The sequence below is a fragment of the Cyprinodon variegatus genome, unplaced genomic scaffold (assembly GCF_000732505.1).
Source record: "Cyprinodon variegatus isolate N-32 unplaced genomic scaffold, C_variegatus-1.0 Scaffold408, whole genome shotgun sequence".
Lineage (NCBI taxonomy): Eukaryota > Metazoa > Chordata > Actinopteri > Cyprinodontiformes > Cyprinodontidae > Cyprinodon > Cyprinodon variegatus.
The window spans coordinates 276,425-293,284 of NW_015150861.1; the positions used below are offsets into that span (position 1 = coordinate 276,425).

At 37.8% G+C, this 16,860-nt stretch overlaps 1 protein-coding gene across 1 annotated transcript; it reads right to left on the reverse strand.

The window, feature by feature from the left end:
• Positions 1 to 710: 710 nt before the first annotated feature.
• Positions 711 to 16,860, reverse strand: pipox (pipecolic acid oxidase). The gene is made up of 8 exons (XM_015387945.1): positions 16,695 to 16,860; positions 12,706 to 12,854; positions 12,227 to 12,440; positions 9,731 to 9,913; positions 7,412 to 7,564; positions 3,330 to 3,479; positions 1,653 to 1,728; positions 711 to 1,417 (listed from the first exon to the last, which is right to left on the reverse strand). The coding sequence occupies exons 1-8, from the start codon at positions 16,803 to 16,805 to the stop codon at positions 1,287 to 1,289; spliced, it is 1,167 nt and encodes a 388-aa protein (XP_015243431.1). The 5' UTR covers positions 16,806 to 16,860; the 3' UTR covers positions 711 to 1,286.

Here is a 16,860-nt window from a genome sequence, read left to right on the forward strand (position 1 = left end):
TGATCTGATTGGTTTATTTGGCCCGTCTATCACCAACATAGGCCAATCAGCTAACCAGTATTTTCGCCCCTTCCCAAAATTACTTCTACGGAAATTTTCCATATGCGGAGCAAATCCATCTGGCGGAGTCAGGTTATTAGAAAACATGCAAATTGAACTGGAAGAACAGGTCCGCCCCCTTAGTAATGGGGAGTCATTGAGGTCTTTGTTAGCTTGCAATACCCAAAGATTAAATGTAAGAGCATCACCATCCCATATGTTGCTGGAGTCTCTGAAAATCTCGAGGATTATTCTCCAAACACAAAATCACAGTAGATTTCAAACCAAACAAGGGCCGTCTTGGCAGGCAACTTAATTTAGTTAAGACAGTGTTTGAATTTGTCTATTTTCTATTCAAATATTAGTGCTTGCAAGATGGATTTCTGTCTAGATGGTGAACATGTCTTCCAGTTATTTTATAACCCAGAGATTGCAGTAAAATACCATATTGAGGTCTTGCCACTCTGAGAACAAGGACCTTGGAGACTTTTTAGGGAAACGGCAAACAAATTTTTATTCTTTAAGAGGCTTCATATTCTGCTTTATTCAAGTCTAATCAATTAATACAAATTTATTCTCTTACATATGAAGAGTATCACGTTAGACCCGTGAAAAGGCACATTCTGAGTTAAAAAAGAATAACATTGAATCAACACTTGTTTAAAGTTTAGATGTACGTTTCTACTAATAATGCGATTTCATTTCAAAAAATGAGATTTAATTTTATGCTTTGCAATAGATTGAATACATTTGGTTTCTGAGTAATCCTAGATTTCTGTTTAAAGAGTTGCTGATTTAAATCCTTAATTTAGGATTTAAATCTGTCTCTACCAAGGTAGGTAGGATTTTATAATAATTTAACTTTACTGATTTCTTTGGAGAAGAGATTTACCCTTGCATTTAACTCAACCCCTTGGGGAGCAGTGGGCTGCCATCGTGGGACGCCCGGGGAGCAGTGTGACGTTTAAGGGTCTTTGCTCAGACACCCAGAGTGGCAGTCTGTGGGAGTGGGGCTCGAACTCAGAACCACAGATTTCCAACATCTATGCCCTAACCACTAGGCTGCCACTTATCGATTTAAACTATGTATGTAAAAAAAAACAGAAATCAATGTGGTCCAATGGATGGTATATACCTATAAACCATAAACAATAAATGTCTTTCAGAGCTTCAAAACTGATATTTGGCTGTAGATTTGATCAATGATTTTGAAAAATTAAACAGAGGTGCTGAAACCAGTTCCAACTCTACAAAGCTGATTTGGTCTTTGACTGGAAACGTCCGATTCGGAAAGGTGAAAGGTCAAAGGAGGGCACCTCTCCCAGGCTGAGCTCACACAGAAGCTTTCCGATAACCGGTCCAAACTTGAAACCGTGACCTTAAGAGAAGAATCATAGTAAGAAATTATTATTTATGTCAGATGTCAAAAAAACAAAGACCAGTTATTTTAATCAATTTTGAAGGAAAAGAGATCTCCAAAAAACTAACAAAAGGGAGGAGAGTTTGCAGATCTGCATATCAGCAATTGGATAGATTATACTTACTGTAGCTTTGAGGGAAAATGTGATTTTTAGTGATTAGCTGACTAAATCTTTTTTTAATTATCATTATACCTGAGAATCCTGCTCCAATGATGATATTGCTGTAGTTGGGATGGTAATCCAGCACAAAGTGACGATCAGGTGTTAGCTACAAAGAAAAAACAAGCAAAAATATATAACGAGTAAGCAAGGTCTTAAAAAAAAAATCATATTTTGACATTCAAGACATTTTACAAGTAGTCATAACTTGAACAGATTACTGCCTTTAAACATATCACACTGTAACAATAAAGTAATATTTGACTATTTCATTCTGTTTTGGGGAATTATCTGTGCAGCCAAACATCTGATTCTTTTCAAAGTATTTATTTGCATCCATGAGAAGGATCAACATCAGCTAATTAGCATAAGATGCTGACCTTCACCACAGGAATTAAAAAGGCTTCTTAAAAAATAGTAATGGAAATTAAAATCCATTAATTTGAAGTTCATTTCAATGAGTTGATGCCATCAACTGGTTTTCCTTGGATAGAAAACTTTGAATCAATTTGACTGGATGATCTGGTTGAAGTGTAAAGTGCCTTGAGATGACATGTGTTGTGAATTGGCGCTATATAGATAAACTGAATTGAATTGAATTGAATTTGGAGGGTATTGCTGGAAAATGAGTTGTTGTGAATTAGCACTATTTAAATAAAATCCCTAGTTGATAGACGGACAATCCATCCTTTGAATAATTATTCATTGAGATTAAGGAAGGTTTAAAGAACAGCTGCAGTTCTGATCCAGCATGTTTGCTGATCTCACTATGTGATGAGTTTTTTCTTTCAGTAATTTAGTGTTTTCTTTTGGGGTTATTGGACAGAACAATAGTAGGGAATTAGTTGTAAATAAAGTTTACTTTATATACTTTATATAAAAGCATAGTATATATATAAGTGTGGTCATTTTTTTTAAATATATATCAGTAATCTGTCATAAGGACTAGTCATTCCAAAAAAGTTTAAAAACAATCCACTGGACTTTGTTTCCAAGTTTGAAGACGTCTCTCTTCTAATCCAGGAAGTGAAGCAGTGGCGCTGTAAAGTGCATTGAGATGACATCTGTTGTGAATTGGCGCAATATAAATAAACTGAATTGAATTAAAGCTTTTTCAATTCATAATGTTAGAAATAGCTTTGAGTTTGAGGCTTTATATAGTAACCCAATAAAGCCTTCTGGTCTCCTGTAAAGCAGTTCGGGTTGAAGCTTTCAAAAACCTACAATGCAGCAACTGAGTTGATCCCTTCCCGCTATCATGGCAACCACAACCCCGTTACAGGTGAACGGAAGACCTCGCCTATTCAGCAAGCCAACAATTCCCTTTAACAACCCCCCTTTCAGAGGCATAGACATGTATGAGTTATTGCTGGCCAACAAAAGAAGCCAAACGACCCCCATTCCAAAGGGATGCCCCTGTTCGTTTCAATTTGCATGTTGTCGAAGCAAAAACAAAGCTTTGTTAGGCTACTGTATAAAGCCTCAAACTATTTCTGACATTTTGAATTGAGAAAGCTTCCTGGATGGGAAAAGAAACATCATCAAACTTGGAAACAAAGTCCAGTGGATTGTTTTTTGTTTTTTTTACTTTTTGGAATGACTATGACCTGGATGACTGAGAATCTTCACCCTCATAAGGACTAGAGCTGTTGGCGTGGTTTTAAAGTGAACCCAGCAGTAAAATAACACAACTTTTCAAAGTTAGCTTACTGTGTACATGCAGCTCTCCACCACAGCAGGTTCAGGGATCAGGCCAGGCATGCATCGGGCTACGTAACGCTTCAGGATGTCAATATCGGATTTATCTGTCTGCAGGTCTCTGTAATCTGGGTCGGTCTTGGCACCCATGTGGTAGCATATCTACAAACAGAAATTAAGATCAGTGACACCAACAACACTGCATTAAAACTGAACATATCTATGTGTTGTAAAAAGTTATTAATTAAATCCTGATTTTGAGCTGTTTTATCTGTTTCCTTTAGTTAAATTCTTCTTTTTTTTGCTTCTATTCAGTAGGCAAGTTTTTTATTGGATTTTGTACAAAACAAACCAAACAACAAAACCTAACATCAATTCAGATTCAAGGCATCACACGAATCAGAGGCAGGTGAGAAAAAGAAAAAAGGTCTTTCAGCTGGATATGAAGCATTATGGCTGAGACATTTGCTGCAGCCAAAAGAAAAATGCAGTCTTATCAATTATTATATTCAATTATTCTATCTATTTCCGTATTTATATCTATACTTTCCATTTAATAGTCAGAACCTGTTATGGAAATAGTCAACCATTAACTTCTCTAATATACAGAGTACCTTCAGATCAATGGGCTTCATGCATAAACATTTTTATATTCTTGTAAATTTCAACCCAAAGAAACACAGAGAAAAGCTGCAATGAGAAAAGTATTCAATTTATTTTTACATTTAGCACAATCTTATTCTTCAAAATATTTCTATCCAATGCAAACCAGCTGATTGGATCAGTCGTTTACCCTCTGCAATCCCTTGCACTGAGCATGCATCCAGTGACAGTGGAGACGAAAACTCCCTTTTAACAGGAAGAAACCTCCAGCAGAACCAGGCTCAGCGGGAGCGGCCATCTGCTGAGGCCGACTGGGGTTCAGGGAGACAGAAGCAGATAAAGACATAAATAAGCTCTTTGGCGCTCAGGCGCCGGCAGAAGAGTTCCATACTGTGAATTAACATTCAGTTGGAGGAGTAACCTAGAGAAGTATTAGAGTAGCCTCCCCCCGGCGCCCGGACACCAGTGGGGGAATAAGCCAGGGGGTGAGAAGGACTAAAAATGAGGGAGGAGAGGGGGCCGAGATGAGTGAAAGTTCTCTTGTCTGTGGGAGAGAGAAGCTAGGCCAGGAGCTGAATGAGGGCGATCTAAAAAGATGATTGGCTTTGAGAAGGTGCAGCCCCGAGTTGATTGGCTGGAGCTGAGCAGGGGACATCACAGGTGGTTCAGGTAAACATGATCAGAGTCTAACAGATTGAATTTTCCCTTAAGCTTAATTTCTCATACTTTTTCTCCTACTGTGGGCTTTTACGAATAAACCACATCAGATTCAACAAACATTCCTAACTTCAGTAAATGATCATAAAACCTGATGAAGTCCAGTGATGTACTTTCCCCGGAAACGTAATGCCATATAGGGGCATGACTGTCCATGTTTTCATAGAAATGGCATTGAAGATAAGGATGAAAAAATTGACTGTTTTTGGAGATCAAGGATATGCTGACTGAGGGCTGAGCAGCAGAATTAAAGGGCCAGTAAAAGCCAAGCATGTCGGGGATAAATCACAAGAGAAAAAATACACAAAAGTAAAAATATGGAAATAATAAAAATAATTTGATCTGAAACCATTGAAAAGATCTGATGGAGGCAAGAGAGGCATCATATGATGGAAATGCTTAATATGAGTTTAATATCAACAAAAAATACAACATTCTGCTAAATCTGATTCTAATACACTCACACTGGTACTGTAGGCTATCTCTGAGCTCCAATCTGCACACAGAGGGTGTTTCATCATTGCTAAGGGATTTTAACCAGGCTAACATGAAGACTGTGCTCCCATATTTTCACCAACATGGGGAGTTTGCAACTCTGGGTGAAAACACTTTAGACCTGATTTACTCTAACATCAAACATGCATTCAGAGCATCCCCCCGCCCCCACCTCGGATCATCAGATCACATCTGGGTCAGCTGGAGTGCTGTTTAGTGCCTCAAACCTTCCAAAGAAGTTGTTCTGTTCATTTAGGAAGTCAGTGTTTGCTGCATCTACCGTGGGGGGGCTGCAGCGCCTCAGACTGGAAGAAGGTGAGGAGAGTGGTGAGGACAGCAGAGAAGATCATCGGGGTGCTGCGTGTCCATAACATCATAAATGACCCCTCACACCCCCACCATGGACTATTCTCCCTGCTTTCCTCTTTAAAGAGACTTCAAAGCATCCGATGCTGGTCCAGCAGATTCAGAAACCGTTTCTTTCCCACTGCCGTTAGACTGCTGAATCTTGTATAAAAAGGGGTTTATTAAAGGAAAAAAAAGGTTGGAAACTGTAAATCACATACAGTCATATGTTTACATTTATCACTGCTGCTTACTTTAAAAATGAAAATGTCTTGAGACCTGTTGTACAAAATAACAAAGTCTGTCTAAGTTCATACAGCAGAAACATAAAAATGGTTCACAGTGAAACTCTAATTTGATGAATTCAGACCCAAACATTCCACATTTGGTGTAATAAAGCCAAGAAAGCACCATGAAGTCAAATGACTGCAAGTCATACTGTGTTGCTGAACTTTTTATCCATTTTCTGTTACAGATGTTATTTCAATAGTAGTTAACCCTGTATACAATCAGTGGAGGTTCTTTTATTTGACAAAATGACAACAAATTAAAGCAGTCTCTGGATATGACATGCCAGCTGCAGGTGACCGATAGTTTTGTCATTAGCAAATAAATATGTGATTTATAATTCAACAGTTGCATAAAAAAAACTGATGTAGCCTCATAAAATAGACAACTGCTTCTAAGTAATAACACATGTTGACATCTGGTGAAAAACTTGTCTTGAATAACAGCTGACTGATTGCACAAGACTCCTACCTCAAGTCTGGAGCAAATTTGTTTGTACCTGAGAGAAGATTAGAAGTAGAAGGAAAATGGTGAATGGGACACTTTCTCCTAAATCACTCGTGCAAATAATTAAAGAATGAATCTGTTTGTACGAACAGTTTTTGCATGAGGCCCATTGATTGATTGATTGATTGTGTTTCTTCTGTCTCTCTTCTCTGTCTGCCAGAACCTCCAATCATTGTGCAGATGCAGTTTCACACTTCACTGTGGCAAATTCCTTACAGTGTTTAATGGAAAGTCAGCAACACAATGCAGACTAATGTCCACTGTCACCAGAATTCCGCAAAGTCGTTTACTTGATGCAATCATCTGGTTTCCCTTAGATGGAAAGCTTTTAAACAGTCTGTCTGGATGATTTGTTTGAATTAACTCTAAAAATGCCTTTAGATGACATGTTAATTGCCATTATGTAAACAAAATTAATCAAATTAAATCAAAAGGATTTCTAATCCCTTTCACATCTGTCATATATATGCCACCATTTAACCTGCTAATCTGTGATTCCCCAGAAAGCAATCCCTGCCCTGTCTGTGCATAAACAAATATTAAAATAAATAAGAGGAAACAAAGCCTTTAGCATCTGCAGTCTTGAAAGAAAAGCTGCATCTAACTTTATACTAAACAAAACCAGATGGGATCTGCAAGGATGAAATACACATCGAATTAATCAACCTAGTCACGTGGAAATATTTTTTATTGATCGTTTTTGTAAGCTGTGTACTTACTGACAGTACAGATGAAGGCAAATAGGGAATTTATTAATCATGCTGCTAGATTTGAGTTTTTAAAGTTAAGGATCATCACGGGTGCAAATCGAAACATATTTTACTGGTAATGGTAATCCTAAACTCTACATTTAATCTGTGCAAAATGAAGCCCAAAAATGGAGTCTAGTAGACAACCGGAGAGAAAACAAACAAATCAAATAGTTTCAGTCAAAGGGCTAGCTCAGCAGAAGGACACAGAAAATGAACACCGATGGACACACAAAGCACAAAAAGGCATAAATATATTATAACTGAAAAGCCATAGAAGACAAGCAGAGAACTTAAACAAGTTCCAACTGTCTCAATAATCAAACCGATGTCCTACTGTAATCCTACTGGTTAACACACAATGCTGAAGGGTCTAAAACACACACCCACCTTTACCAAACCTGGATACTCATTGGACGGGAGACCATAGATGTGTTCTTTGGTCTCCGCACCCTCAGTGAGTAGGAAGCACGGAAAGCGCTGCTTCACATCGTATGTCCCAGGAGTCTTCTCTCTCCAGTAGCAAACATTGATCTTGACTACCTGCAGTGCAAAGGTCAAATCAAGAACACAGATTACCTCAGTTACATAAAAAAAAAAAACAATCTTAAGTGAAATAATTATACGTTTCAGTTTTCAGTTTCATGTTGATGTCTTTTGTTTTCTAGTTTTATTTGTTTAATTCCTATTTTGTTGTGTTTTTGGATGTATTTGACTTCTTAGACTTTTCTTTGTTGCCCTCTTGTGTTGGTTTCCTTTTCCTTAGCTGTTTTCCTAGAAGCCTCTGTTCACACCTGCTCCCAAACAATCCTCCCTCTGTTCAATCAACCATAAATACTCTTCCTGTGCAGTTCCTCAGTGCTGGTTCCTCATCTCTCCTGGTCTTTCCCTGGCTTCTCCTGCTTGTTTTCCCAAATGTCTCAGTGTAGTTAGAGGGGCTCAGGTTTTCCTGAGCATCTCTAAAATTATGATGCAATAGGCTTAGACTGCTGGAGGACATAGGGGCCCCTTTTTCATAATTCTGCTTCATTCTATCTCTATTCTCCAACTCTGTAGAATTTTAGTCCAATCTCTATGTCACTCTTGTCCGCTTCTGTCTCCTTGAACCCCAGTTGGCCTCAGCAGATGGCCGCTCACACTGAGCCTGGTTCTGCTGGAGGTTTCTTCCTGTTAAATGGGAGTTTTTCCTTTCCACTGTCGCTGCAAGCATGCTTAGTGTGAGGGATTGCCTTTGCGTCAATGAGTCAATGTAATCAACTTTTCTTCCTTAGATTCCTAGAAAACTTTTAATCAATTTGACTGTATGATCTGGTGAACATGTGATGACATGTGATGAGATGACGTTTGTTGTGAATTGGCCGTAAAATAAACCAAATAAATGAACTGAATTGAGTTAGCCCTATATAGAAGCACTTAACAAACTTGAACTGAATTAAGTTTATAAAGCAAATGATCCAGTTTACAGGGAGTCAAATCAATGCAATTATACATTGAAAATTTAAAGCTAGAATGATTATAGAAAAAATGCGCTGATCCTTTAGGACTGTAACGTCTACTGAGCATGCAGTATTGACCTTGGAAAGGAAAACTGAAAGAAAAGTCCAGTTTAAAGTGACTCAGTATGAGCAGCTACCTGGAAAAACCTCTACTTTGGGCAATAGAACTAAAGAGAAGCAGTGATTCATGAGTACTTTCTATGTTAAAGAAAACATAGTTTTTTATTAATTTAACAATATTGTTATACTGAAACATCACTTTCTTCATCACTTTCTTCAGACTGCCGTCTTTCAATCAATGTTTTGTATGTTAATGGTTGTTATTCACCGATTCTGGTAAATAAAACAATCTGCTGGTGCATGAGAGCTGGATGCTGCTAGCTGTTATAAAGCTGTCTCTGTTCCCTTGACCCAATTGATGCAGTTTCAGTTCATTTTTAGCATAGAACATGTCCTGGCACTTGCAATGTGTTATTTTTGTCTCTGTAGGTACAGTGCGCTCAGTTCCTTCCTGTTAACGGCATCACTGTTGCAGCTCTGTCCATTTGAACTCTCAGGAAGTTTTACTCCTCCATCACTTCCCATAATAAGAATAATCTCTGCTTATAATTATAATAAATCCATGACTATATCCTTTGTCTTCATTCAAGACCAGGTTGTTTCCACACAATACTGAAAATTGATTCACATATCTAAACTACATCAGACAGCTTCAGTATTTACAGAATCAGCCTGATGTCAGAGGTGTACAGAGTGAGAAAAGGTCCCTCAGCTTCCCAACTACTGTCTGTTCATCAGGTGTGCATCATACTAAAAATATCCTATGAAACCAAAAGAGATTTGGAATAGAAGAATAGAAAATCCCTTTATTGTCCCACAACGGGGAGATTCATTAGTCAAATGGTTTAAATTAGAATGCCTTTGAAGACAATTGTACTTATTGAATTTTATCCAGAAAATGGCCACAGTGGCTCTAACCAGGAAACAAATTATGCATGACTGGCTGAGATCATGATGGTGTGCAGATAACCATTGCAACATACAGTTGATTCTAAGCTGGGATTCTCTAGTACGGTTTTAGTTTTTAAATAATCATAAATGCTTCACTTCACAAAAAACTACTATAATCATGTTTATCCTATGAAATGTTGAAATGCTGCATACAGTAAATACAGTCATACCAGCAATATTACACATAAGAACTGTTGAATACCTCCAGTGGTAACTGGAAACCAGTGTGAGCCAGGAGTCTGTTGGTCCAGGGTCCAGCAGTGATCACAACACTCCTCGCTCGATAAACTCCTTTAGACGTTGTCACCTTGACAACAGAGCCAGGCTTGATTTCCATAACCCTCTCATTGTCTCTTATGACCCCTCCCAACTTCTGAAACTGGCCCTGGAAAAATAAAAAATAAATACAACTTTTTGTGAAAAGGCAAGTCAGTTTTATCTAAATTTGAATCAATAAATATTAATGCTTCAAAACATGTATTTAAAAAAAAAAGAAAGAAACTTTATTAACATTTTTAATTTATTTGAACCTAAATTCATTTCTTTACAGTTTTGCAATTAATGAATATAAAATTGAGGAGTGATTAACATAAATTTCCTAACTTCATGCAATTGTGTGGCTTTCTTAAGATGGATCACTTTCTGCCTTTTTTAAATTACGGACTGTTCAGCAGTCTTTAATGTGGGAGTCAGGGGGTTTGTGAGTTCTGCATTGAATGTGCTGTGCTGTTTCCATCAACACCTTTGTATATATATATATATATATATATATATATATGTGTGTGTTCGATCAGCCTGTTTTTCAGTGTAGTCCTGTTTCTCTGACTTTGCTGTGCTCTCTTTCCTCCTCTGACATGGGAGCTGGCTCGGAGCTCATCTGCCTGGATGTGTGTTTCCTGGATGGGGACGCCTCAGCTGCCTTTTGTATCTCTGCTTCCGTCTCCTTGAACCCCAGTCGGCCTCGGCAGATGCCCGCTCACGCTGTTAAAAGGGAGTTTTTCCTCTCCACTGTTGCTACAAGCATGCTTAGTGTGAGGGATTGCTGAAGAGTCAATGAGTCGATGCAATAAACTGGTTTTCCTTAGATAGAAAACTTTGTTGCATATTTTGACTGTATGATGTGGTTGAACTGTCTCTGTAAAGTGCCTTGAGATGACATGTGGTGAATTGGCGCTATATAAATAAACTTAATTAAAATTTAATTGAATTATCAATACTTTGCATTGAGGTCTGGTTACTGTAGAATTATTCTAGATTTATTTAGTTACATCATTTCAAGTATAAATTAGTTCTAAAATTCTCTGAGCTAAACGGGTCAAATCAGCATGTCAACCTATAGTTCATACCTATAGGGGGATTGTTGGCCTAGTGGTTAGAGCTTTGTGCTCTGAGAAGGTTGCAAGTTCGATCCCCTCTCCAGTTCCAACCAAAACATTTAAGCAAGCTCTGATTTCCACCTTATTTCGGATATGAACAATCAATTCCTAATACATATGTGCCACAGGTTTATAAAATAGCGGTAATTAAACCTTTACTTATGAAACCTTCACTCAATCCAACTTATTAAATTAATAAGCTTATTTCCACAAATTCTTTCCACAAATTCTGGAGAATATAGTTGCTAGTTTAGTTTTATTCAATTCAATTCAGTGTATTAATATAGCACAAATTCACAACACGTCATCTCAAGGAACTTTACAGTTCACCAAATCATACAGTCAAATTGATTCAGTGTTTTCTGTCTAAAAAAATAAACAGTTGTGTCATGATCGTGGCACCATAGGCTGGGTTTTACTCCTTCTCCATAATCTGTTTTGCTCCTTCCCATAATTATCTCTTATCAGATCCACCTGTTTCTTCTGTTATTTATGCCACCGGTTCCCAGCCCATGGTGCCAGATTATTCGAGCTTCCAGCCAGTCTAATTCTAGCGTTTTCTGTATATGTTTGTAGAGCCACATGGTAGGGTGAAGTCACGTTCCAACTCGCGTTTTAGCCTTCAAAAACTGAAAAGATGTATTTGTTTAAAAAAAAGCAGAATAAAACTACAAAATGATCAAAAATGCTTATAAACTAATTCTATTCACTTGTCTCCAAGTTGATGCAGATCCAAATGCTGATGAAGACAGTTTGGTGCTCAGAAAATAGGGAATTGGCCTTTTTTTTTTTGGTATGACTGAAGATAATATATTTAATAGCCTGAAATTTATTAAGCAATTGGTTCTACTTGTTTTAGATCTCGGTTTTGCAGTACTCCTGCTTAAATTGTTTGCAGGAGCTGCTGAGCAGACATCAAGTTCTGCAGAAGTTTGTTAATCATTTCTTCATATAATTTAGGTGTGTAGCAGCAAAGAGAGACCTAAAACTTCCAGGACAATGATACAGGACCAGGGATGAGAACCACTGTATGAAGCATAAATTAGAGGTATATTTATGTTAATGTTTTTTAACATATTCTTGGAAATATAATTAAATAAGTATATTTGTGTAACTTTAACAATAGCTGCCAAAAGTGTCATTACAAGCTTCTGGCTACTGTCGTGCAACCAGCTTGATTTCAGCTTGATTAGAACATACACTTTAGAAGATGTAGACCTACTTTAGGAAAATTCAATTCTGAGAATATAACTGGAAGAAACATTTTTTCTCTTTTCTCTCGATAATGAAAGAGTTACTTCCTAAGACTAAGTGAACCGTACCTGTACAGCTTTCAGGGCGCGGTCTGCAAACAGGACTCCAGCTGTTACATCTACCAGGGCACCATCTCCTTCAGCCAGGATGACATTTGGGATGTGCTGCTTGAAGTTGTCACGGGTCAAAATCACTGTGGGAACCTTATTCTTCTGTAGAGTATCCTTGAATAACTGGTAATCTCCATGGTTTTCTGGTCCCATGACCAACAGTCCTGTTTGTCTGTAAGGAAAAAGATCTTAGAGTTATATGGCTCACCTACTCCAAACTGAAATAAACATAACTTGTTCTGCTACATTTGGAAAACAAGGTCGTCAAAGTGTTTCTGACTGCTTATATCATCATGTTCATGATGATGATGATCGTCATCATCGTCACCATCATCGCCTCCATATGCTGGTATCCATATTTATCCTATTGCAGCACATGCACATGTAGTACCATGATTATAACATAACTCTATAGGCAAGTCATTAAAATGGCTAACCTGAACAGTTGCACACCGGCATCCTTCTCCAGTTGAGTCCACTGACGGTAGCATTCCTCCATCATTCGAGTGTAAAAGTCTTGCTCATAGGCCTTGCGAATAATTCGAGTTTGTCCATGGGAACTACCCCGGGTGTGAGGGAGGATAAACTAAAAAACACATTTTTAAGATTAAGGAGAAGGACAACCTGCTGCTAAATGTATGTACTGTAAAGTAATTATGCTATAATGGGGCATAAAATAGCAGATTGCCTCAATTTGAAAACATGACTAGATTAAAAAATGTAATGAGAGGTATAGAACACAGCCATGCAGGTGAACTCCGAGCCAGCTCCCATCTGAGGATGCTCTCTCTGCTTTTGCCAAAGTAGCTTCGCCTCGTCTGTTCCTGCTTGGCTGCGACAATACTGCAAATCACTGGACGACATGCACAGAGGATTCTGTCATCCGTTCACTGATTTTGAGAAAATTGATAAGTTACAAGACCCCGAAACAGCAGTGCATGAGCTGCAACTGGAGCTGATCGAGCTTGAGTCTGACTGTGTTTTAAAAGAGAAGTACAAATCAATTAAACTTAAAGACTTTTACGCTTCACTTAACAAAGCAACGTTTCCAAACCTCCAGAAGTCTGCACAGAAGATGCTGGCATTGCTTGGCTCGACCTACATGTTTGAGCAGAATTTCAGCTTAATTCAATTCAGTTAAGTTTATTTATTTACCGCCAATCCAATATACGTAATCTTAAGGCACTTTACAAAGACAATTCAACCAGATCATAAAGTCAAAGTATTCAAACTTTTCTATCTACGGAAAGCCAATTGATTGCATCGACTCATTGACTTGGATGCAATCCCTCACACTAACATGCTTGTAGCGACAGTGGAGAGGAAAAACTATAGTCCAGCCTAGTAACAAATGCATGGACTAGTTTCTCAGCATCACCACAGGACAGGATATTTGTAATTTTTGCAAGATTGTTCAGATGAAAGAAGGGAATTCTAGAAACCTCTTTGATATGGGATTTAAATGACAGGTCCTTAACAAAAATAACACCAAGATTTATTTCTTTATTATCCGAGATCAATCTAATCATTTACAAATTAAATGACTGAGTAATGAACATCAACAAAGCCCGTCACAGATCCTGGTTACCTGTCCAACACTGCAGATCTATTCTGAAAGTTGCCACAACAAAACTTGCAAAAACGGGAGAACAACAACACCATTCCCACTGAAATGGGAGTTTTTCTACTGTGTTATTAGGAAAAAACAGCAACTTGCGCTTTTATGCACAGCAGCGGTACAAAAGCTTAATTAACATGCCGCTAATTAACATAACACACCACTCTAAAATGAAAGACCCCTTTCTTTCGTTGGGTAATTATATGTTATGATTGTTTAAAGTGATTCCATTGATATTTTTCCAGTAAATGTTGATTTCTATAAATTTGCCCCTTCAATTATTTTTTTCATCCTTTCCAATCCCCAGGTTTGATAAATTACATTGCATGTCCAAATGCTCCTGTCAAATTTTAGAACCCATTAATGGTTCATTAAGAGACCATGCTAAGTTTAAGTTTAAACAAAAAAAAGCATTTATTAAAAAATCAAACAAAACACAAGTAATGGAGGGAGCAGCAATTCCATGTTTTTAAAGGGGCAAACTTTCTCAACACTTTTTTTTTTTGTCTCAGGCTTAACCATTGTGCTTAGAGGATAAAATATATTAATAAAATGCCAAATTTTTTTTAGCTAAATTCAAACTATAAGGCTGCATCCATTCTATTCACTCCAACGTTTTACATCAGTCTAAATACATATATTGCATGAATGCAGATGTCAGGCTGAGGGAGTCAGTAGAGCTAACTACAGCAGCACCACCCACCAATGCATGGTTTGTCCCACTTCCATCAGGAAATCAATTCAGGATTATTGCATCAGAAACAGAGTGGGGGTAGAAACTAGTCACATTTACTCAGTTACATTTACTTGAGAAAATTTTTGAAAAAAAAAATACTTTGGGGAGCAGTTATCCAAATACTTTTTACTTTTACATTAAGAAACTTTCTGGCTACTCCATCCATTGTAGGAAACTCTACTTACTGTTTTAAACAAATATGAACCATTTGGAGAAACACTTTCTTCTTTTTTATACTCAAGGCTTATTGGTTGAATTTATAAATACTGACTAAGTAAATTTTACAAATAAAAAAATCCTTTGAAGAGTGTTCATTCCACCTATTTTTTTTATTGTGTAATCACTGTATTTCATATATTTATCTTAATCTAGGCTTTCTCAGACCATAGATCAGTGACGGACCAAGATTTAATAAATGAGTTGTAATCGGACACATTTTTCTAACTTTCTAATGTCCGGCAGTATTAGCAACGGTTCATGCCATCTGAACTATTGAGAAAGAAGTGTCATTCTTATGCTTAAATGTAGTCATGTCTCAGAACTTATTTGAAAAACGTGTTTCCATCTCCTCTTTAGTATATTTATGCTTGTAACATTGGGTAAATCACCTTTTAAATAAAGTAAAAACCATCTCAAGTGAGCTTAAAAACCTTTTTCGCAAAATGTATTAAGTTTATTTGGATGTTGCTGTTTACCTATTGAAATACTTCAAAATAAAAGCTTGTCTACTTATGTTGGTAAGCTACACTGTAGCCCCAGCTGCCCTGGGGGCACAGGTGGCACCAGGCAGGGGCGGATTTAGGGAATTTGGGGCCCCTGGCAAAGATAGGCAGGTGGCCCTCTGAATTGAGAAGACAACACATCAAACAGACCCATTCTACAGATACAGAAATTTCAAAAGAATAGACATCCATTATCTGTTCTAGGTTGTGTCCCTCTCTTCTTGTCCCTTTTCTTCTTGTTTTCCTCTCTATGTTTTGTACTCAGCTGACTTTTCATGCTGTCTCTAAAGGAATGAAAGATTTTTTCCAAGCACTAAGCTCACTTAGCTGATTGCTCCTTCCTGTGTTTCCAAAAAGGCCAAAGTAAATAACCCAGTCCTTCTTTTCACTGTAGACAAGCCATGATCTGCTTATCTGTTCTCCATTTTTCATTTGGATGAAATAATAGCTGCATGAATCATGACAGCAGACAAGATAGAGGAGAGCAGGAGGCGGGGTTACCAATCTACTCGCTCTGGAGAGCAGAGTTCGCTGCTTATAGATGTTGTCTCCAAAGTCTCCAGTAGCAGAAATAAGTCACTTGTTTGGTGCCAGGCGCTTTTTTTTAAATTAAAGTGATAGAGGGGTTTGAAAAGTCGCTAAATATAGCAACAAAAGCGAAAAATTTGGCTTAATATTAATATTATAAGCGTTCTGATGGCATTTTAGTCGAAAGGATTTTTATCAAAAAACATAATTAATGTGCACAAATAAGGAATGGTTGTATTAACCATACATGTAAACAGAGTTTTTTGAGGCCTCCAGGAACTTGGGGCCCTAGGCAATTGCCTAGTATTGCCTTATGGTAAATCCCCCCCTGGCACCAGGCCCTATGATCGTCAACAGTAGGCCGTCCCACAGTGGGGAAGTTGAGGTATGAGAGTATCAAAAACAAGTATGCAGAAGTCAAAATATATGTCTCTCTCAGTGAATATAAATGCTGTGCAATTATTATTAGTTTTCAAAGGCTTATTTAGTTAAAAAATAGAAATGTTCAAGCCAACGTTATATTATAATCTGAAAAACTTTGTATAATTATTCATACTGTTTAACACATTCACACATTCCCCCCATACTTACCCCCATACACATCTTCAAATTAAAATCAACATTTTATTTTCCTTTAGTTTTCCAAACCCACTTGAGTTCAGTGTGAACAATGTCACAAACAAATGGCTGCAAAATAAATAAACCGCAGCGAAAGTAAACTGCTCTTTGAATCCATGAACACAATCTATGGCTCTTGCAATGAGCACACATGTGCTATTAGTGGCCTTAAAGCCACAGGCTGCATGTTTGTGTGCAACACACCTGCTCCAGCAGCAGAGTCTTCTTGTTCTGTTTAACCAGCTGGTAGGCCGTGCAGGAGCCCTGGACACCCGCCCCGATCACCACACAGTCATAGTCCTGCTGGGTGGACATGATGGCCTCCTTCTTCTCATGCAAACAGCAGTTGCTGTTGGGTGACAGCTTTCTA

Excerpts from the sequence above, each read along its gene's own strand:
- pipox (XM_015387945.1), bottom strand. The coding sequence starts at position 16,805 with ATGTCCACCCAGCAGGACTATGACTGTGTGGTGATCGGGGCGGGTGTC. Across the intron at positions 7,565-9,730 it reads GTTTCCAGTTACCACTGGAG|GTAGTCAAGATCAATGTTTG; the intron begins GTATTCAACAGT and ends TTTGCACTGCAG. Across the intron at positions 1,729-3,329 it reads TGGAGAGCTGCATGTACACA|CTAACACCTGATCGTCACTT; the intron begins GTAAGCTAACTT and ends TTTTCTTTGTAG.